General features: G+C 34.7%; 1 protein-coding gene across 2 annotated transcripts in view; it reads right to left on the bottom strand.

The window, feature by feature from the left end:
* The window catches only part of ADGRG2 (adhesion G protein-coupled receptor G2), a 49,267-nt gene that overhangs the window by 12,029 nt on the left and 18,332 nt on the right, over positions 1-18,906 (bottom strand). For both annotated transcript variants that reach the window (XM_074858687.1, XM_074858688.1), the window contains 17 exons: positions 18,224-18,262; positions 16,313-16,345; positions 15,393-15,434; positions 13,495-13,539; positions 12,188-12,255; positions 10,493-10,566; positions 9,406-9,445; positions 9,245-9,279; positions 7,743-7,825; positions 7,013-7,073; positions 5,765-6,519; positions 4,764-4,962; positions 4,269-4,425; positions 2,032-2,181; positions 1,688-1,810; positions 508-553; positions 311-414 (listed from right to left, as the gene is read on the bottom strand). In XM_074858687.1, the coding sequence (XP_074714788.1) occupies positions 311-414; positions 508-553; positions 1,688-1,810; positions 2,032-2,181; positions 4,269-4,425; positions 4,764-4,962; positions 5,765-6,519; positions 7,013-7,073; positions 7,743-7,825; positions 9,245-9,279; positions 9,406-9,445; positions 10,493-10,566; positions 12,188-12,255; positions 13,495-13,539; positions 15,393-15,434; positions 16,313-16,345; positions 18,224-18,262 (2,054 nt within the window). The remainder of the gene's footprint in view (positions 1-310; positions 415-507; positions 554-1,687; positions 1,811-2,031; positions 2,182-4,268; positions 4,426-4,763; positions 4,963-5,764; positions 6,520-7,012; positions 7,074-7,742; positions 7,826-9,244; positions 9,280-9,405; positions 9,446-10,492; positions 10,567-12,187; positions 12,256-13,494; positions 13,540-15,392; positions 15,435-16,312; positions 16,346-18,223; positions 18,263-18,906) is intronic.

Genomic DNA, 18,906 nt, shown 5'->3' with positions numbered 1-18,906 from the left:
GATTAAAAACCCATTTTAAATTTGATTTATCCTAATTTTTATTTCCTACAATATAAATAACTGCCTAAATGTAAAAGCTGCAGTTAATAAGCACTTAAGGAATTTTTTACTCCAATGGAACTCATGGCCCCCCATTCAACAAGCAGCTTAAGCATGTGACTAATTGTATAGCTATGTGTACTAACACTGAAGTGAATAGAACCTGAGTAGTATTTCATAGGTGGTACTGAATACTCATTTGCTTAAGATAACACATGCTTAAATGTGTTCTTGAATCAGGGTAAGATTGCATAATTTTTTTAATAATTACCATCAAAACTGCAAAGCTTGTGAGATGGTTGCATGAACAGACTGTTTCATTTACTCTACTTTCTTTAACTATGCAACCTTCATATGACCAGCCTCCATGTCCACCTGTTAAAGACAACAGCTTTGTTACTCATAAAAGCATTTATTTGTATTAACATGAGTTAACATAGCTAAAACAGCACGACATCTTGTACTTACCATTTTTACTGAAGTCCCAAAAAACACATCTAACTGTTGAATTATCCTGTTTAGGAGGTAAAAAAAAAAACATTTTACTAAACTATGAGTTTATGATCAAGCAATTTATGAATTATCTACAAAATGCAGGCAAGAATAAATACTGTATACAGCAAATATACCTGTTTTACATGAATGCAAAATGAATTTAGGTGCATAGAATGGACTAATATTGCAATATGCAAGTGAAAATACGATGAAAAAATTTGAAGTCACCATACAGGAGCTAGCTCTCATGCTTATGGTAAGATTCTGTTCCTGGTAGAACACTATGAATGCTCTTTCATTGTCTTCCTACACTATACAAATTCTTGGGATTCCTCATCCTTCCTGATTTTGTATCAAGAACATGACCACACAGAAAAGGAAAAACTTTTTCATTTGCAAACATTTGATCACATTATATTACCATGATGTTAAACGTTTACATATAGATTTCTCCCACACACATGAAAATCCTAAAAATAGTAGCAGCAATACACTATACTGCCATGAATACTAATACTTCTACAGTTGTATCTCAAAACTCAGTATTATATCAATTCAAGTAAAGACAACACTAAGCCAGCTCTTGAAAAAAGCTTCAGGTACATTAGTGGAATGCCTACATTTTTCAGTTTAGAATATTTTAGTATTTTAAACTCTTTTAAGAGATGGGACAGAAGATTTTAATCCTTGATTCTCATTTAGGAAAGAGATGCTGTATATGAGCCCTAATACTTCCAGATGAGACAATCCCGCATTCCAGTTAAAGGAACAACATTCCCCCTAAAAAAAATAAATAAATATTGCTTTCTGCCATGCAGCATCTACAAATGTCATGATTGCAGCATCTCCGTAGCAACCCCCACTATCATGCTTTCATCTAAGAGTTTTTATACTTTGAAGTATAAAATGGAAGGGTAGGTAGGAAAGATAAAAACTAACTGGATGGATAAGTGATAGAGCAAAAATTACCTGCAACCATCTGAGAACAAAAATTGATACCAGTGATAAATAAGCAAAGATGATTGATTTTGAAAGTCCAGATGGAGATGAAACGTCCACACTAGTAAAGCGGAACCAACTGATCTGTATTCTTAGTACAGTATTTCTTCCATGGCAACTCTGTACTTTAAGTCTGCCAAAAGGTAAATCATACCTGATTAGGTTTGATATTCTGTAAAGTGACAGTAACATTTGCCTTTAAGTTGCGAATTGTGAGGTTAGCAACACTTGATGATATAACATTGCTGACTAAAGATGCATTCTTCAAGGACAGATCCTGGAATGACAAAAAAGAATCAGATTTTAAAATCTTAAAGGAAACAATAGTAGAGCACAGCACCCACAAGCTCAGTTATTATGCAGAGTGAGCACTGGACAAAAAAAAAATTACTTTTTAAACCAGGAAGTTTTGAAATGTGTTTTCTGGGAAAAAAGTCCATTTATATTTTATTTTGCTCTAGGTTTAAAATCCTTATGAACAGAGGATCAAAAAGATACCTGGAACACAGTGGTCTTTTTAAAGAAGTTGAATATAATTCTAGAAGCCAAGTCCAACTCTTCAGGGGGTAAATTTGTCAGCAATGATGAAGGAAGTGTAATTGATCCAAGATTATTTAAATCATTAATTGCATTAATGCCTAGAGAGATCTGAAAAATAAATGCAAGGATTATGCTTCATTTCAGTTACAAAAAAATGAAATTACGACTTATTTTCAGTTTAGAACTTCAAAATACATCTCTCTCTAATCACTGTCAGGAACTCACTGCTGCTCTCTCATTCCTCTCCTGCTCAATGAATAAATAGCATCTGCAGGCCTGAAAAGGATACAACTCATTTCAGGTCTGCCTGCCATTGAAAATACTCTGGCTTTACCCATTTGCTTACAGGGACAGAACACATCACTGTGGTGGATAATATTGATTTGAAAAAGTTGAAGAGCAACAACCTACGTAGGTCTATGTAACTGTAGGGAGATTAACATTTCACAGCACGGAAGCCTGCAAAAGCAAAGAATTTTTATACCCATATGAAGTATGCCAGAATTCAGAAAAACTGTAAATAGCCATTATTTGTCAATCAGTTTTTAAGTAGAGTAGTTAAGCAGAATCTAAGAACATAAACCCAAACTTTATGATCATCTGGCAAAAATGACAAACATAAACTGTGTAGGCTACAGTTCAGATATCTCAAGAGCTTAGTGATCTAACATTATGGAAAAAAAAGATCTGAACTTTCACTCAGTTTTCTGTGCTACACGTACAGGACAGAGAGCTTTGTTTAGTACAAAATCTCCAACATTTTCTTGTTGCACATTAGTCACTTTACATACAAATATCATAATTTCAGAGTTCCTGAGAGATGTGAAACATCAGAAGAACTGAAGAAAGAAATTATCTGTGTATTCAAAGAATGGCTGTGATAGGAATAATAGTGTGAGCTCCCCACAGTGCCCTAACAATATGGCTTAACACTTCTGTTTAGACCAGTGGTCTCCAAACTTTTTTGATCATACACCCCCCAGAAGTTTTTGACCATGCACCCCAAAATATATGTTTATAAGGTACATGCATGTACTACTCTACTAATATATTATGCATGTTATAAAACATAGACATAAATAGAAATTTAAAAAGGATGAGATAAAGATTAAACATTATTTTTCAAAAAAAATATTTTTTATTTATTAGTCATATAAAAAATATTTTCTTCCCGCACCCCAATGGACTGTCATGTGCACATGCTGGGGTACTCACACCCCACTTTGAAGATCACTGGTTTAGACAGCCAGCAAAGAAATCCCGAATCAATTCCACAAAAGCATTCCTGTTGCTCTGGTTTGAACTAGGTGATACTTGTTTAAAATTCTCTGTATTTCATTGCCAGTGCCATGAGATTTCCAGAAAATCATTACTTAACAAAGATCTGTTTTTCAGCACTACCACCTCCTAGTCACCTCACATTCGTGCACCACATATTGCTGAGAAAATAGAAAAGAACTCAAATGTTAACATTTCATATAATTTTCAGTATCGCAGAACAGTTCCAGTACTACTTACAGCTCACACTACATTAACCTATTTCCTTCTCTGAGAGGAGACAATGTGCCAAAATTTATCCAGAACTTTCCATCTCTCCTTGCTTAAGCCTCCAAGGCTGGTAATGTCCAAATTATTGTTTCCTCAATGAGGAGGGAGGTTTTGAGTGAGACAAAGAGGATCCAAACTTTTTAAGCACTTCTTTCTTGGCGAGACCAAATAGTCATGAGTGACAAATGTATGAATGTCATTATCCAAGCAACATAATAGTTCTTTCCTGGAACCCTCTGCAATTAATCTCCTTCTAACAGATTAAGCCATCTGGCAACACTCATTGACAAATTTCAGCACTGTCAGAGTGGGTGATTAAGTGACTCATGATTCAGGGGTTTTGAGGCAAAGTTATTCTGCCAAGCACTCTGTTCATTCCGGTGTTCTGGCTGTACCCTCTCTAACGGCTTATTAGTCAAATGCCAGTTTCTGCTAAGTCTGCCGCTTATTTGAACAACAGGAAATGAAAGGAAAAACTATGGAGGGCTTCAAAACCACATTTTTTTTTCTCTGAAACTAACATGAACAAAAGATCCTGAAATTGTGACAAACACAACAAACTCATGTTACATATAAATATAAAAACATAAATACTTAAAAATAAATGTTTGAGAATTTGCAAGTATTTAGAATTATCAGTGTTTAACCTGGAGATCAGCTGAGTCCTGGACAGCAAAAGACATTTGGTTGGAGCGGATGCTATTGGTTTTGACAACTGCCAGAGCCAAAGAAGGGGAGGCAAAATCAGCCGTTGTTGCTGAAAAGTTCAGTTTTAAGCCAATATAATCCACCAGTTTTATAATTCTGTTAAGAAAAAGAGATACTTAGTATTACCAAACACATACACCCCAAATTCTCAGGCAAGTTGTGGTTATGGAGCAGCAATACAAGCATAGTGTAAAATACAGCTGACTCTGCTCACTTACTGTGCTGTCAACACAAAATATACGCTGTTTTCCATGGCATTATATTATAGTAGAGCTGGTAACACTAGAATGATACTTCTTCCATTTTGTGTAAGTACATTAAAGAACAAGAAAGATTCTTTTGGATTATGATTGTGAAAAACTGAAACTTGCTGAAGCCAATTCATCAAGGCAGTCAAAAGAACACACGTTTAATCTACTGCTACAATGACCTACCTGTTAGAAATTCGGGGTGGTAATGGTTGAGAAGCACTCAGGACTTTGCTAACCTCACTGATCATCCTTTCTACATCGTTTGGCTCTACTTTTCCAGCCGCTAAATCATTTTCTATTTTGGACACAATTTGCTCAGCTGTGGTGATACTAATGGTGGTATATACAGAAGTTGTGTATGTGGTAGCTGATAGTATCTTTCCTGTGACAAAAAAAAAGTTGTGCAGTTATTTAAACATCATGTTCAAGAAATGAAGTAAGCTTTGAGAAGCAGAAAAATTAAGCAGTTCTCATAACCAACAAACCTTATCATAATTTGTAAGGTCTCTCAACATGTTATGTGAGACAGCATCTCTTTTTCTCCCTATCGGCTGCTTTGCAGATAGCAATTCTTTAAATCACATGAGAACATAAAGCAAGGTTTCAAGCTGCCAGCATTAATTTCACTTTTTATTGATTACAGAGTTCCTCACATCAAACTATTAGTGATGTTAAATAATCTATTACTTTGGATTTTTAGCCACTGGATGCCTGAAAGTAGAATAAAATCAAGATAAGATAAGCAATTTGAAAAGAAGCTTGTAAAGATGTGTATAATCTTCATAGGAAAATACACAGCCACTAAAACTATTCCCAATCAATAACAATATTTTAAAGAAGATCTAACATTGATTTGCAATATTTTAAATACTAACATAGTAAAAAAAAATAGCTACCTGGCTCTGTGACTTATTTTTTTCTGCCAAAGGTACCTGTTGGGAACTTGGCAGAGTACCTATCTATCACAGTTACCAACCAGTTTGTAGGGTGAGGTATCACTCATCATGGCCAAAGGCATCAGAACATATTTTAAAATAAGTATACACCTCATGAGAGTTGTCTCAGGTTTTTCACAGTAACTGGAAGGTCACATCTAGATATATAATGTTGTTTAATAAAGTTTAAAAGCAAATTCAGTATATTCCATTAAAAAAAAAAACCATCATTTTATTTGTCATATTTACCTGTGCTCCCCTTAGGCAGGCTACCATGGCCATCAGTAGTAGAATGAGGATGAGAAGCTGAGACAGAATGGTTGACAGGAGTAACAGTAGGGGTCAAAGTTATTGTGAAAGGAGTAAGGGGAAGAATAGGTGCTGTAGTAACATTTTTGATACCAGAAACAGGTTGGGTTGAATCTGTAGCAGGATGAATTTGTGCAACAGATTTGGTGGTAGTCTCAAAGCGGGGAATTGCTGTTGCAGGTTTGGGGGGAAGCTTAGAAGAGGAAACTGCAGAATGTTTAGTGAAACCTACAGAAGAAGAAATTATTCTAACGGGCTTGCTAAGATATGCAGCATCAGATTTAACTGAGAAAAAAGCATTAGTGACAGATTTTGTTGCAGGCGTGGAAATAGTGACAGATTTATTAGAAGCTATGGAAGGAAAAGTTGGCATGGTAGGTTGAGCAAGAGACTCAGAAGAGGAAAGTGTAGTGGTAACACTGGTGGAAGTTTCAGAAGTTTCAGAAGTTTCAGAAGAAGTTTCAGTAGTAGATGTGGTGAAAGTTTCAGAGAGAGGATTTGTAGTGGGAGATGTGGAGAGAGTTTCAGAAAAAGTAATTTCTGTGAATGGTGGGATCAGTGGTCTAATTGTGGGGCTTTGTTTGGTAGAAAGCTTAGTGGGGGAAATAAAAGTATTAGACTGGGGGAAAGTCTTTTTAGGGAGAGGAGAACGAGGGAAAGGAACCCATACAGAATGAGGTGGCACTTGTATATTACTGCAAAAAAAAAAAAAAAGGCATAGAAATGCATGTTAAATTTAACATTGTTTATATTTTTAAAGAAAACAAGTTACAGCATTGGAATATATATGAATGATATGGACATACTACTAATAATGTGTATTTTAAAATCAATCAGATTGGATGTTTCACGCTCCAGTAACAAATATGAATTCCATAACATTTTGAGGGTTCTTACATTCTATTTTGCTGTAGTTGTTAACTAGCAAGTCCATAGATACTACTACTGCTTTTGCTGCCTATTCTGGAGGTGACCTGATGCTGAACACAAAAGCTATCTGCCTCAGGGGAAAAAAAAAATTAAAGGAAAGAGAAGAGAAGGGAGGGTAGGGGAAGAGGGAGGAATGGGGAGGAAGCTGTATAGGAAAATGACTGTCAGGTTGTTCTTGTGAAGTCCTTCCTGGCTATTACACTGCAATATGGAAGTTGACTCTATTAATGCATTAGGAAATTTAGTATTTATACTTACTACATTTGTAATTCTTCAGCAGTCAAGAAACAATACTTCAGTGATGAACAGCAGCACCTGTCTGAGATGACAAAGAAGCATTAACCTATTTTATCCTGAAGCACAAAAATTGCTAATACCGTTAGGTAGGATATTCAAATAGGCATGTTTTATGTTTTTTAAACAATAGTGTTTATTGCATAATGGAGTTTTTTTCTGAAATGACATTTGCAAAACAGATCTTGACCAGTCAGAATACTGCAATACCCCTAGATTTTTGCTCAACGCCTAACAAGTACAGATTTCTCTTTTTGTTATTGTAAACAAACCAAAATGCAAAGCTACACCTTTTGAAACAAAGAGACAAATGGTATGAGTCACCACTCCATACTATCACAATATCACTAAGAAAGCTTGGCTACTTTATAAGCCTTTCAATTCAGATCACCCTTTCAGTAACACATTTATGTTCTCAAGTAATTTTACACCTAATCCTTTCAAGGTCTGCTTTATTAATGTAGTCAGCAATTCTATACCAAAGTTTTTCTAAACATATTTCTATCTTCCCCCTCCCCACCCAAAAATCATAAGGCTGCATTTTTGATGTATTTATATTGTTCAACAGAAAAATATTTGTATCTAAAAATAAGTAACAGTCTTTTCTTTTAGCTACTTGGAGGTCACATGTAAAGTTATGAAATTTAATCTGAAAGGGTAACTGTGATGAGACTGTGTATAAAGCATAACTTACCAAGTTGGCTTATTTTTGCTTTGTCTGTTAAACTGCTTATATTCTCTCTCTCAGCCAGCTTCACTATGAAATTGCAGTGTATACTATAATGAGAAGAAAAAGCTTTAGACTCAAGAAACAGATCTGCCTCATCTTTACAATGCATGAAATTGACATCAAATGCTAAGTGAAAGCACATTAGCATAAATGCTAAGTATGAAAGCACATTTTTCCTAGGGTCTTTCAGATTTGGGGATATTTTTAATGCACATAAAACATTAAAGCCAGGCTAAATAGAAGAGTAATACATCAGTTTATGGCAGCTTATTTCCTCTTCTCTCTACAGACACTGCTGATTCTTAAATGGAGTCTTCCCTAATTGATGTTAGCTATTAAAGAGTTGATAATAATTCTGTAAAGATAATAACACAATCTCCACTGTTACTGTAAAGAAACTCCAAAAAGGAACTAGTAAGTGTCCTAAGTGGCTATGTCAGTGTTTATGAAATCTCCATCACCTGGGGAAATCTAGTGTTCTCTCTGTTGACTCCAGAGAGAACTTAAATGACCCACATAAGCATGTAACTACACATTTACAATTACGGTTCCATGACTTGAAACCCTGCCTAAACTAGCAAACCTACAGTAAGAATTCTTCATATTCAGCAAACTCAAACACACAGGTGAATGAAAAGGCAATACATCAAAGATGAAGTGAAGCTTCTTTCCAGCTAACGAAAATGAAAAGAGTACCCTAACTACTGCCAGTATATGACATGAAGCTGTGATCTGACTTTGTCTATTACTATTTGAGCATTTTTGACTTTTCTTTTATCCTAACCCAGGAAGTTAAACCCCAAATTCAAGTATTTGGGGAAAGGAAGTTTCACTTTTTGTTTTAGAATACAATGTTTCCAAGCTGATCATTTTAAAGGACCAGCAATTTAGTGGTGAGTAGCAATTAAATTGACAGACATTATCTACATTTTAGAGTTTCCAGGACCACCTCTGTGGAGCAGCCTTGCCATTCTGATACCCCATGGCTTCCAAACTCTGAACTGGTTACTTTCTCAGGCTTCCCCTACCATGAGGATGGCTGGTTTCCCAAGCCAAAGAACAGCAACTTGGGATGTCTGAAGCAATTCCCTCATAAAGATTGCATTGTATTCATAAGCTCTGGAAGTTTGGTGGTCCCAAATCCCATAGCCATAGTGGTTAAGTTGTTACGTGACTCAATTAATACAAAGATGCAGAACAAATATGGCAGGCAAGCCTGTGCTTCACCAGAAGATTAATGAAAAGCAATACAGTTTGCTTAAAAAAAAAATAATCACTAATACTAGGAGAATAATGGGATCAGAATTTCTTTGTCAGCCTGCGTATATTTCTCCAGCCTGTTTCTCAAACTTAACTTCTTAGAACATTTGGTTTTTCTTCTGTTACATACCCATTCATACTTGATATATCACAAGATAATATATGAGCTTTTAAATATATAAGCATTTAAAAAATTAACAACAAACCTCTGGTTTTCTGCACTGCATTCCATAACAGAGGACTGTAATGACAAGTGAAGATAGAAAAAAATTGTTTTGTCAGGAGGAAAGAGGACTCATTTAGATAACGACATTATCAGAAGTTGGAAAAAAGTTTTCCAAATAGTAACAACAATTAGTAATCTTACCTCACTTACTGCTTGCAAGGTTTTGTTGAACTCTGAAATTCTTTAAAATAAAAAATTACCATTATGGAAGATTTCTAGTTATGTTTCTAAAGATAATTACAATAATATAATGAAAAGAACAATTACTGAGAAAAAAAAATTTCCAGTTGATCCGTGATTTTTTAAAATCATGCCCGTTATGATATTGTAAAACCACTTTTCAAAGGATTAAACATTTTAAAAGTTGCCTTTTATTAGGCAATCTATCATCATCTGCCTTTTATTAGGCACCTCTGTCATCCTGTATTTTAACATCAATCCACATCTTTAAAAGTTATTTCAAAGAGCAAAAGATAAATCTTAATGCTGCCTTTTGGCAAGCAAGCATTTGGAACAGAATTCTAAATTTATACTCAAAGGCACAGAAATAGAATAAGTAATAAATATGTATTTCTTCTACAAACAAGACCTGTTGGCCAGTTATATCTTTTTGATTTCCAGGGTAAGTTTTGGGAATAGCAGTAAATATTCACTCATTCAAACCTCTCCTTATAAAGACTGTGAAAGAAGAAAGTACACCAAAATAAAAATACAGATATGACTGCAAGAATACATATTAAAAAACATGCAGCTATGAAAGTTCTCTTAGTAATTTCCTAAGAGGCAGACCAAATCCCTGAAATTATAAAAAACATTTATTCGTCAAGAGCAGCAGCCAGACTGGCATTCTCAACAATCCACAGCTCATGTCCTCAGGTATTATTATTATTATTATTATTACTATTACTATCATCATCACTATTATTACTATTGTTAAGATCATCAGCATATAAACAACAAGGCCTTTGGGCCTTGTTGAGCCCCAAGGAAAGTGAAGTACCTAAAAGGAAATCAGCAAGTGTACCATTTCTTAAAACAAACTCTAGTGGTACATTTAAGATTATTCTAACCAATATGAACTTTATGTTAAAGAACACTAACTTATAACTGAAATTTTTTAAAGTGCAGGAATAATGCAAAATGAAGAGTCTGCTAACCACATGGAAGGCTTCACTTTACCTTTTTTCAAATATAACAAAGATTTCAATCCTTATTCAAAATTACTTACCTCAATTCTTGTGGGGTAGGTGCCGGAATTGCAATTAATTTTGTAACTTGATTGTTGATGGTTATGTTATTAATCTGTTAGAAACAAATATTTCACAGCTAAGTAAAACCAGTAATTTTTAGCCTTAAAAGAAACATGTTCATTTCACACATTTTAACAGTCTGAAATTCCAAAGATAAGAAGCACATTTCCTCATGAATACACTTCAACAAATATTTACCATGACGCTGTTGTCACAACTTATGGAAGGAATTGGCTCATCTAGTATAGACCAAATAACAGGATCTGATCTGTGAAAGATATGGGCAAGAGGATAGTGCCCTCACCATATCTCATGTTGGAAAAAGAGGAATTTGGCTTAGTTTGCAACAAGGACAGTTTAGACCAGACATTGAACAAACTTTCTAACTGTAAGTGCAGCAATGGGACAAGCTCCATAATAGACAAGTAATAGACAACATAGAATCCTGAAAGTAAGGAGTCAAGAACTGAGGTAAAAGGCATGGTAGAAATGATCTAAATATATATGATATAGCTCTAGGGCCAGGGTATACAGTAAGGTTTATCTAAAGGCCCTTTATAGATCTGCATTCTTCTGTTCTTCTGGTTGCCATCATTACTGGTTATTTTTACATTTCATGCAAGCAGCAAGCACCATGATGAAAACATCATCTAACATATATGGTATTGACATTACCTAAGAAATACTGTGCTAAAAAGAGGTTCAGGAGAAAGGAAGCTTATTTTTCTAATAGCTGTAGACCTAACATTAATACACTAGGACGGCTTCAGCAGGCATTATCACCATTGAAACGCAACACAATGCAGAGGTGGCTTTCACCAGGGGCCTACCCCTGTGAAAACTCAATGTTCCATGTGCACCTGTGTAGTAGTTCTCTGTGGTGATTTTGCTGACTACTTTCATGCTTGCAGAGATTGGCATGTGAAATCTCAGACTGAGTGCAGACAGGGATGTGTAGGAGAAAGGTACAATGTCCTTTACAAGCTAATGTCCTTTTTTTTTCTCCTCCCTTCAGTTTTCCATCTATAATGACTAAACATTCTCATTCTCTTAGTATTACCTCAATACTGAATAATCTATATGATCCTTGCTTGGCATGACACCATTCTCTTAAACCTCTGTTGTGTCATATAAGTGGACACAGTCGTGTCACACAGGCCTACTGCAAAATTAATAACTGATTAACCACATGCCAAAAAGCATAGAATGATACCCTATTTATGAGAGTCTCAACATACATTATTCCCAGGATGCAATCCAACTTAATTTATGCCCACACTGTTGCCATCTAATGATGCTCACCTTCTAAAGTAAAGTGCCTAAATTAATCTCCAAAGGAAGATCTGCCCAAATGTAGATTCTTAAATAGGCAGTTCTTCTCTCCAGACTTCCCAGGGCTTCCCCTTCTTTTTGGTGGTTATATAGAGAATAGAGGCCCTTACTGTAGGAAGTTTACTTAGCTGGAATTCTAAAATTTAGCTGCAAAGCAGGTGTTTAAGAGAAAGAGTAGATCCATCCACTGCAAATATTAATTTGTACTGCAAACTGTATTTGAAATAAAATAAAACTATAAAAAACATAATAAGAATGTTAGGGTATCAGATTTTAAGTGTAGACAAAGAAACTAATTTCAGCCTTACTTACAATAAAGTTTTAAAAGAGAGAACACTTACTATTTCTACGTTTAGTGACGTGTTACTTTCTTCAGTTGCCTCAAGTTCTACCTTGCCCACATAGAACACTAAAACCAAAAGGCAAAAAAGTTAAGAAAATCAGTGCTAAACCACATAAGGAGAAATTATTTGAGAATTTAAAAATTCAGTCTTGTGTTAAATAGAAGGGAAATAAGAACACTTAAACTAGCTTTTCTGATCATTCACTATTTTTGTAATTGTTCTTCCATCTCTTTACTTACTATTTCCACAAATGAACTAGTCCAATACCTTCATTATTTTCTGTATATTTATTTTTGCTGGCTGTCTCTAAATTCTTTCTAGTTTGGGGTTTTTTTTTTGCCAAAACAGAAAAACTGCACTGCGTATTACTATTAATGCAACTCCAACTCCCACAACAAGAGTAAAATGTGTGAGTAAAAGCAAAGTGATACTCTGAAAATTATTCCCTTGAGTATTAAAGAACTTTCAGGATACCATAATTCAGAGCATCGTTCAAAAGTCCTTGAAAGCTGGTAGGCCCATTTTGGAGACAAAAAGGAACTTCTACAACACTTCTCTTCCTGCAGCCACACATTCAGTGCAGGCTATACAGATTAGTACAGGAATGCATACATGACATCACCCAAATCATCTTAGCAGTCTACTGTGTCAATCAGTAGGGAAAATCTATAGAGGGGGGACACATACTTACTTCGCCTCTTTCTAATCTACAGACAATTCAGCATATAGGTACTTGGTAGAAGGGACTTCATTTTCTTAAGCATTTCTCACAGAAGCCATTTATCAAAGTGTTTTGGAAGGCAGTAACATGTATGAACAAAATCTTCTTTCATTATGTTTGTGTTAGACACATAAAGGGAACATCACTGCCTTTCCCATTTCCCTTTGTTTGTCTATTCTGTCACATTGCACTTTTAAAATATGCAGGCTTTTACAATAATTCTCCTAAACATTATTTCAGCTTCTATTCCTGATAGAGTTAGGCTCAATATGGCAGACATTAGCATGTACCATAGCATACTAGTTTCTTGTTGTCTTGGGTTTGTAATTCTTACCTGCAACTGTGCATTCTTTAATAAGAAACCAAAGATTAAAAATACAATAGACTAAACATTACTTTTAAATAAAAACCCCACATTACATATTAATTTTGTAGAGGTTATACAAAATCTCTCTAAATTAGCAAGAAAATTTATTACAGAGTTACCTTTTACATAGCAACTAAAAGTTGCCTCATTACTCAGAATAGAAAATAGTTGGACATGGTTTTTTATAAGAAAAAAAGGAGAAAGAAAACCACTAACCTGAAAAATTGCAGACACGTGTTACATTGCATAAAATGGTTTCTCCTGATATATTTTTTTGGGGGAAAAAAAAATAATCTAGTGAGTAAAAAAGTTGTACTTAAACCCAGTACTGACAAACATACATATTTACAATCATTTCAATGTTTCAAATGTAGAGGTCTTTACCTTTTAGAAATATTTCACATACTGTCTAGGCTTCACTTCTCTAGGGCACTTACCATGACATTTTCCAAGACACAGTATTCAGAGTGAAACATGCTGGTTTTGATTAATTAATTTTGAATAATTTTCTGTAACAGTTTCCACAGAAGACCTACATGCAAGTGGTCTCTAGTTTTTTCTTTTTTTTTTTTTTTTAAATCCAAATAAAACAGAAATCAGCACACCATAACTAAGATCTTCAAATATCACAGTATTCAATCATTAGGCAGCATATTATCTACTTCTGAGTATCCTACTACAGCTACTTATGATAGCATGAAACTAAAACTGTTCTACCTGGTAGAATTCAAACTATGATAATAGCAAACATGTATACTCTCATCTAGTAGAACATGTCTTTAGTTAGTTACAGCAAGCTTTTGGCTGCTCCCATATTTTTAATACTACCTACACTGCGAAGAAATAATACTAATCCCAAATTAAGGGTAGTGTAAACAGATCGCTCTGTTGTACAAAATCAAAATAAAGGACCGGAAATATATTTGCATCCAAGACAAAACTCCTACACTTGTTCATAAAAATAACGTGGCAGCAAAACTTTCCTCACTTAAGCAGATAGATTGGCCTTCATTAACAGAAAAACAAATGCTATTTTCTCTGCTGTTATCATTAGCCAGTACCAAACGAGATTGGATTTTTAAAATTTTTTTACTTTTTCAGTGGTACAACCATCTGCCTGTTATAGCTTGATGTTTCATCAATTTTATCACCTCAACAAACAGCCATCAGAGGGTACAGATTGTGAGTTGGTGGCAATATTCAAATTATTAGAAAAAAAAAAATTCAGACAGCAATTTAGATTCAAATAAATTTGCCTTCCCTTTTGTGTTGGCAGTTGTCAGTGAAATAGTTATGAAAATTGTATCAGCACTATTTTTTTTAAACAATCCTTAAAAAAATAAAATGTTCATAAATAACTGAATTTGTCAAAATTATTAACTACAAAATGAACAACACTTATAAAAACCCAACACAAAATCCAGGAGTGACACAAAACTAAGTCTCTTTTTTTAACTTTTGTGTGCCACCTAGTCTTGCTTAGGATCTCTGCATGCCACCAAAATGCACAAAAGAGATAAACAGTGTGGAGGATAAAAGACTGATCAAAAATCACTAGTGTTTCCAGCCCCCAAAGATCATCAGATAATACAGCTGCAAACTTCCTGCAGGTCACATTCACACAGTTAGATTATACTAGCCAGTGTGGCTCCAAGCCAGTTCTTCTACCACTTCTACTAATTCAGTGTGAACACATTCTAATTGGTCTACCAGGCTGCTACATGGATAATAAAAAAATTAAATTTCGACTACTCCAATAAACTGAATCTGCCCTGAGAACATCATGACGGGATTCAACCTGCTTCAACCTACTAAAAAGTATGAGGATTTTTTTTTTTTTGAGTAAGAATGGTCCCTGAGATTGTGTTTCTTACATCTTTGTGGTAATCTGCCGCTCTGACTTACAAAATAACCAAACTCTTCTATATGCGGCCATCTAAGCAAGCACTGCAGAATTAGACCTTCTACCAGATTGGAGAGCAATGCAAACTGCTAATATGACACACCATAATACCAAGAAAAAAAGATTAAAGATATTTGGGAGCAGACTTCCTGAACTCACACACTTAAATTTTGAAGAGCATAAAAGAACAGGGGTGACATATGAATCCTACCTGGTGTTAGAGTGGAGTAATAATCAGTGATGTCAAGAGCTTCTGTTAAAAAAACCCAAAGTTTTAAAATTAAGTTTTCACATTGTAACTTAAAAAGCCTGTGAAATACATGTCACAAAATAAGTTTCCTAATTTCTGCTTCAGACTCTGTCTTCCCAGGAGAAGTGTAAACACATAAGGGAATTAAGTTACTTTCAGAGTGGGAAATGAAAAAGCAGCATTCTGAATGAGATCCATCCAATGAGTTCCCATATGAGCCAGTCACTCTAGGCTCCCTATTATTCAGTGGAGAAAGTGGTGCTTTTAAGATGTGATGCCCATTTAACCTATTCTACATGGGCACCTCAGTTCTAAAAATGTGTCTTTCTCTCCATCAACTACAAAGAATAGCAGGATGTCTAGCTCCTATACAGACATGTAGGAATCTGTACTGATAAGGGATGATCCTAATCCTTGTTTTCAAATGCAATCAGGGAAAAAAGGGGTAGCAAGTTCTGACTGAGTCTCTTCTGATCTGATTTGGCAATTCATTGCAAGAACAAGTATCATGTAAGTGTCTTTAAAGAATGAGGTTACATTTTAGTTCTGTAAAATACTTTATACAGTATCAGAAAGTATAGAAAACATTCTATCTATAGATATAGCAACAAACTACATACTTGCTAAAAATAAATATGCTCAGTTTGGTCTTTGGTAAGCAATGTAATATCTTGAATAAAAAAGAAAGGTTAACAGCTCGGTGTCAGTTAAATGTGCTTCAAAACCCTACCCATGCAGACTTAAAAACAGATTGGAGATAAATACAAATTTTAAGATCATGTAAAAAAAGAATTTGGACTAAACAAATCCCAGTTATTAAAATAAAAAAAAGGCAACAAATATCTCCCTTCAGACCTTACTCTCTTCATGCTAATTCTCACCTGCAGTTTGTGTAGTCTCCTCTGAAGTCATATCTGAAGAAGAAAAATTAATAGCAGAAAAACATTAAAACTAAAATAAAAATCTAAAAAATAAAAAAAATCTAAATCTACCTAAATCTAAATAAGAGAAACATTAATAAAATCTTGCCTGAAGGATTAATAGGATAGGTGATAAAAGTAACAATAGAGGATTCTGGGGGAAAAAAAAAGAGAAAAGAAGTAAAAATGGTATTAATACAACATTTTATTTCTATGAATTTTGGAGAAGAAAGAAAGATCAAGCATGCAAACCTTCAAACAGGAACTGAATATTATTTATCTAAGTTCCATTGTAAGAACAACTGCAGCGCTTGTTAAGAATGTTCACATTATTTCAATATAAATATTTGAAATAATGTTCACATTATTTCAAAAATCTGAGTATCTGAATACAAACATCTGGTAATCGAGTTCCTTCAGATACGTTCCTTTTATTGATTTCATTCTTTTAGAAGATGCAGATGAATTTGGCATATCCAATAGCAATAACTGCTTAGCCCGAAGGACCTTTTCCTGCACCAACTCACAACACTCATGAGCAGAGATGACACACTGGGTTTGGCAAACTGTCTCTCCAATAAAGTTATTTTTGCCAGTAACCATATATAAATAGAGTGAGGATGCAAATTTTTTTTCAGCTACATCAAAAGAAAAAAAAAATTACATTAAGACAACAGAAGAAAATTTAAAAGATTGCTCAGGGAGGATGGGCTTAGTAAGTGTATCTTAGATGTCAGTGCAGGAATACAAAGAGGATCACTTTATATTGCTCCAATATGAAAACTTAGTGACTTTTTAAAAATGGGCCAGGGTAGCTTCATAACAGAATAACGTTATGCTTTCCAAACTACTAAAATCATCATTGTCATTAGCAGAAGCAATATCTTAAGTATAATAAAGAAAAGTTGGTGGCTTTGCATAGACAGTTGCATATCAAGGGAAAAAAAGCAATCTACTTCATTACTTGGAAAGGCCAAGGGAGCTTTTCTTTCTTATATATGTAGTTCAACTAGACTAGCCATTTTGAGCCTTTTCAAAAGTGCACTCTTAATTCCATACTCAGAGTAAAAGCTAAGCATATTTGGTTAAATACAATCCTGAAGACAACTGATTCTCTAAGGCAACTAAAAAGAAGCCAAAATATGAGGAATCAGAGTGAAAACTAAGTGCAGACTTCATCTGTATTATTTGGCTTGGTATAAACTACAACAGCTATTGAATTGGCTGCAGTTGTTAAAGATGAACCATTCTCAGAGAAAGATTGAATTTGTAAAAGAACAAAAGCATGTGTGTTTGTGTCTGTATCATTGCTTCTCTCAGTATACATTAAGCAAGAAAGCAACTGGCTTTCACACAGCTATTTCTGTGTGTCTACATTCTTAATTCTTAAAAAATGTTTTCACAGATGACGTTCATCACCTCTGGTCCCAGAAGTCATTAGTCTTGTGTGTGTTTGTGTATGCATGTGTGCATGTGTGTAGTATACCACACTGTATGAAATGACATGTGCACGTCTGCTCAGGTGGGAGGAGATGTAAGGGAGCTCTCTCACTACAGTGTCCCTCCTTTGCCATCTCTGCAAACTGTTCACTGTTTAGGTTACTGGACAAAAGGCTCCTGATCAAACAACTTGCACCTGCTTCACCACCAAACATCACTGTCACAAATCATGAGTGATCCTATAAGGTAAGTGATTTCATTACAAAGTAGAATGAAGAAATTAATTTTCTCTTCGAAAAATAAACAATAAAAACACTTAATGTTGGAACTCATTTACATTATGACTTTTCTGAATTATGTCAGATAAAAACAGATTTACCTAACAGGAAACAACAAACATTGCAGCAATCAGTAAAGTCCCGATTTTCTTACCAGAAATGGTTGTTCCGGCTGATTCTCCTGAATTTGCAGCTTTTGTTTCACACAGAAAAAAAAGAGAGAAAAAAAGGACCATAATGAAGTTTCAGACACATACATAACCATCCTTAGCAGCCTTTCCTTATATTATCAAAACTTTACTGCATTCACCAGAAGAGGGCAACACCTGCTTATCAGAAGAACAGTTCCAGGTTGTCAAAAGAGAGGCATGTAACAATCTCTGATTAAAAAAAATCTAAATGTTTATGAATTCAAATAGAATTCAACTGAAGATTATTTATTTTCAACAAATACTGGACAGTTTGCATTGTATACAATCATTGACCAAAAATCATTGACCCAAGTTATGTGTCACGCTAACCTAAAAGCCACATGCCTACCCTGAGCATCTTGCTAATTCTAATGGGATTCAAGCGTACATAACAAGGTGGCTGTAGCTGGGTATGGAGAACTCTTCTCAGACTTTGTATAATAACATTGAGACTTGCCATTTAAAGTTTATCCCATACATATCTGTTCTCTTTTCTATCCTGCAAAAAGCAGCATTACAAAAAACTAATTCATTTCAAGTTGAACCTCTGATCTTGATAGGAGCCAGCCAACTATTTATACAGCAAACACTAGCCACTAAATCTTTGATGTTGTTACAGTCAGTATTTTGATCAAAAAGAAATTAG

Source organism: Strix uralensis, chromosome 2, assembly GCF_047716275.1.
Source record: "Strix uralensis isolate ZFMK-TIS-50842 chromosome 2, bStrUra1, whole genome shotgun sequence".
NCBI classification, from domain to species: Eukaryota; Metazoa; Chordata; class Aves; order Strigiformes; family Strigidae; genus Strix; species Strix uralensis.
Note: the sequence above shows the minus strand (reverse complement) of the source record. Positions and strands in the feature narration are given on the sequence as shown.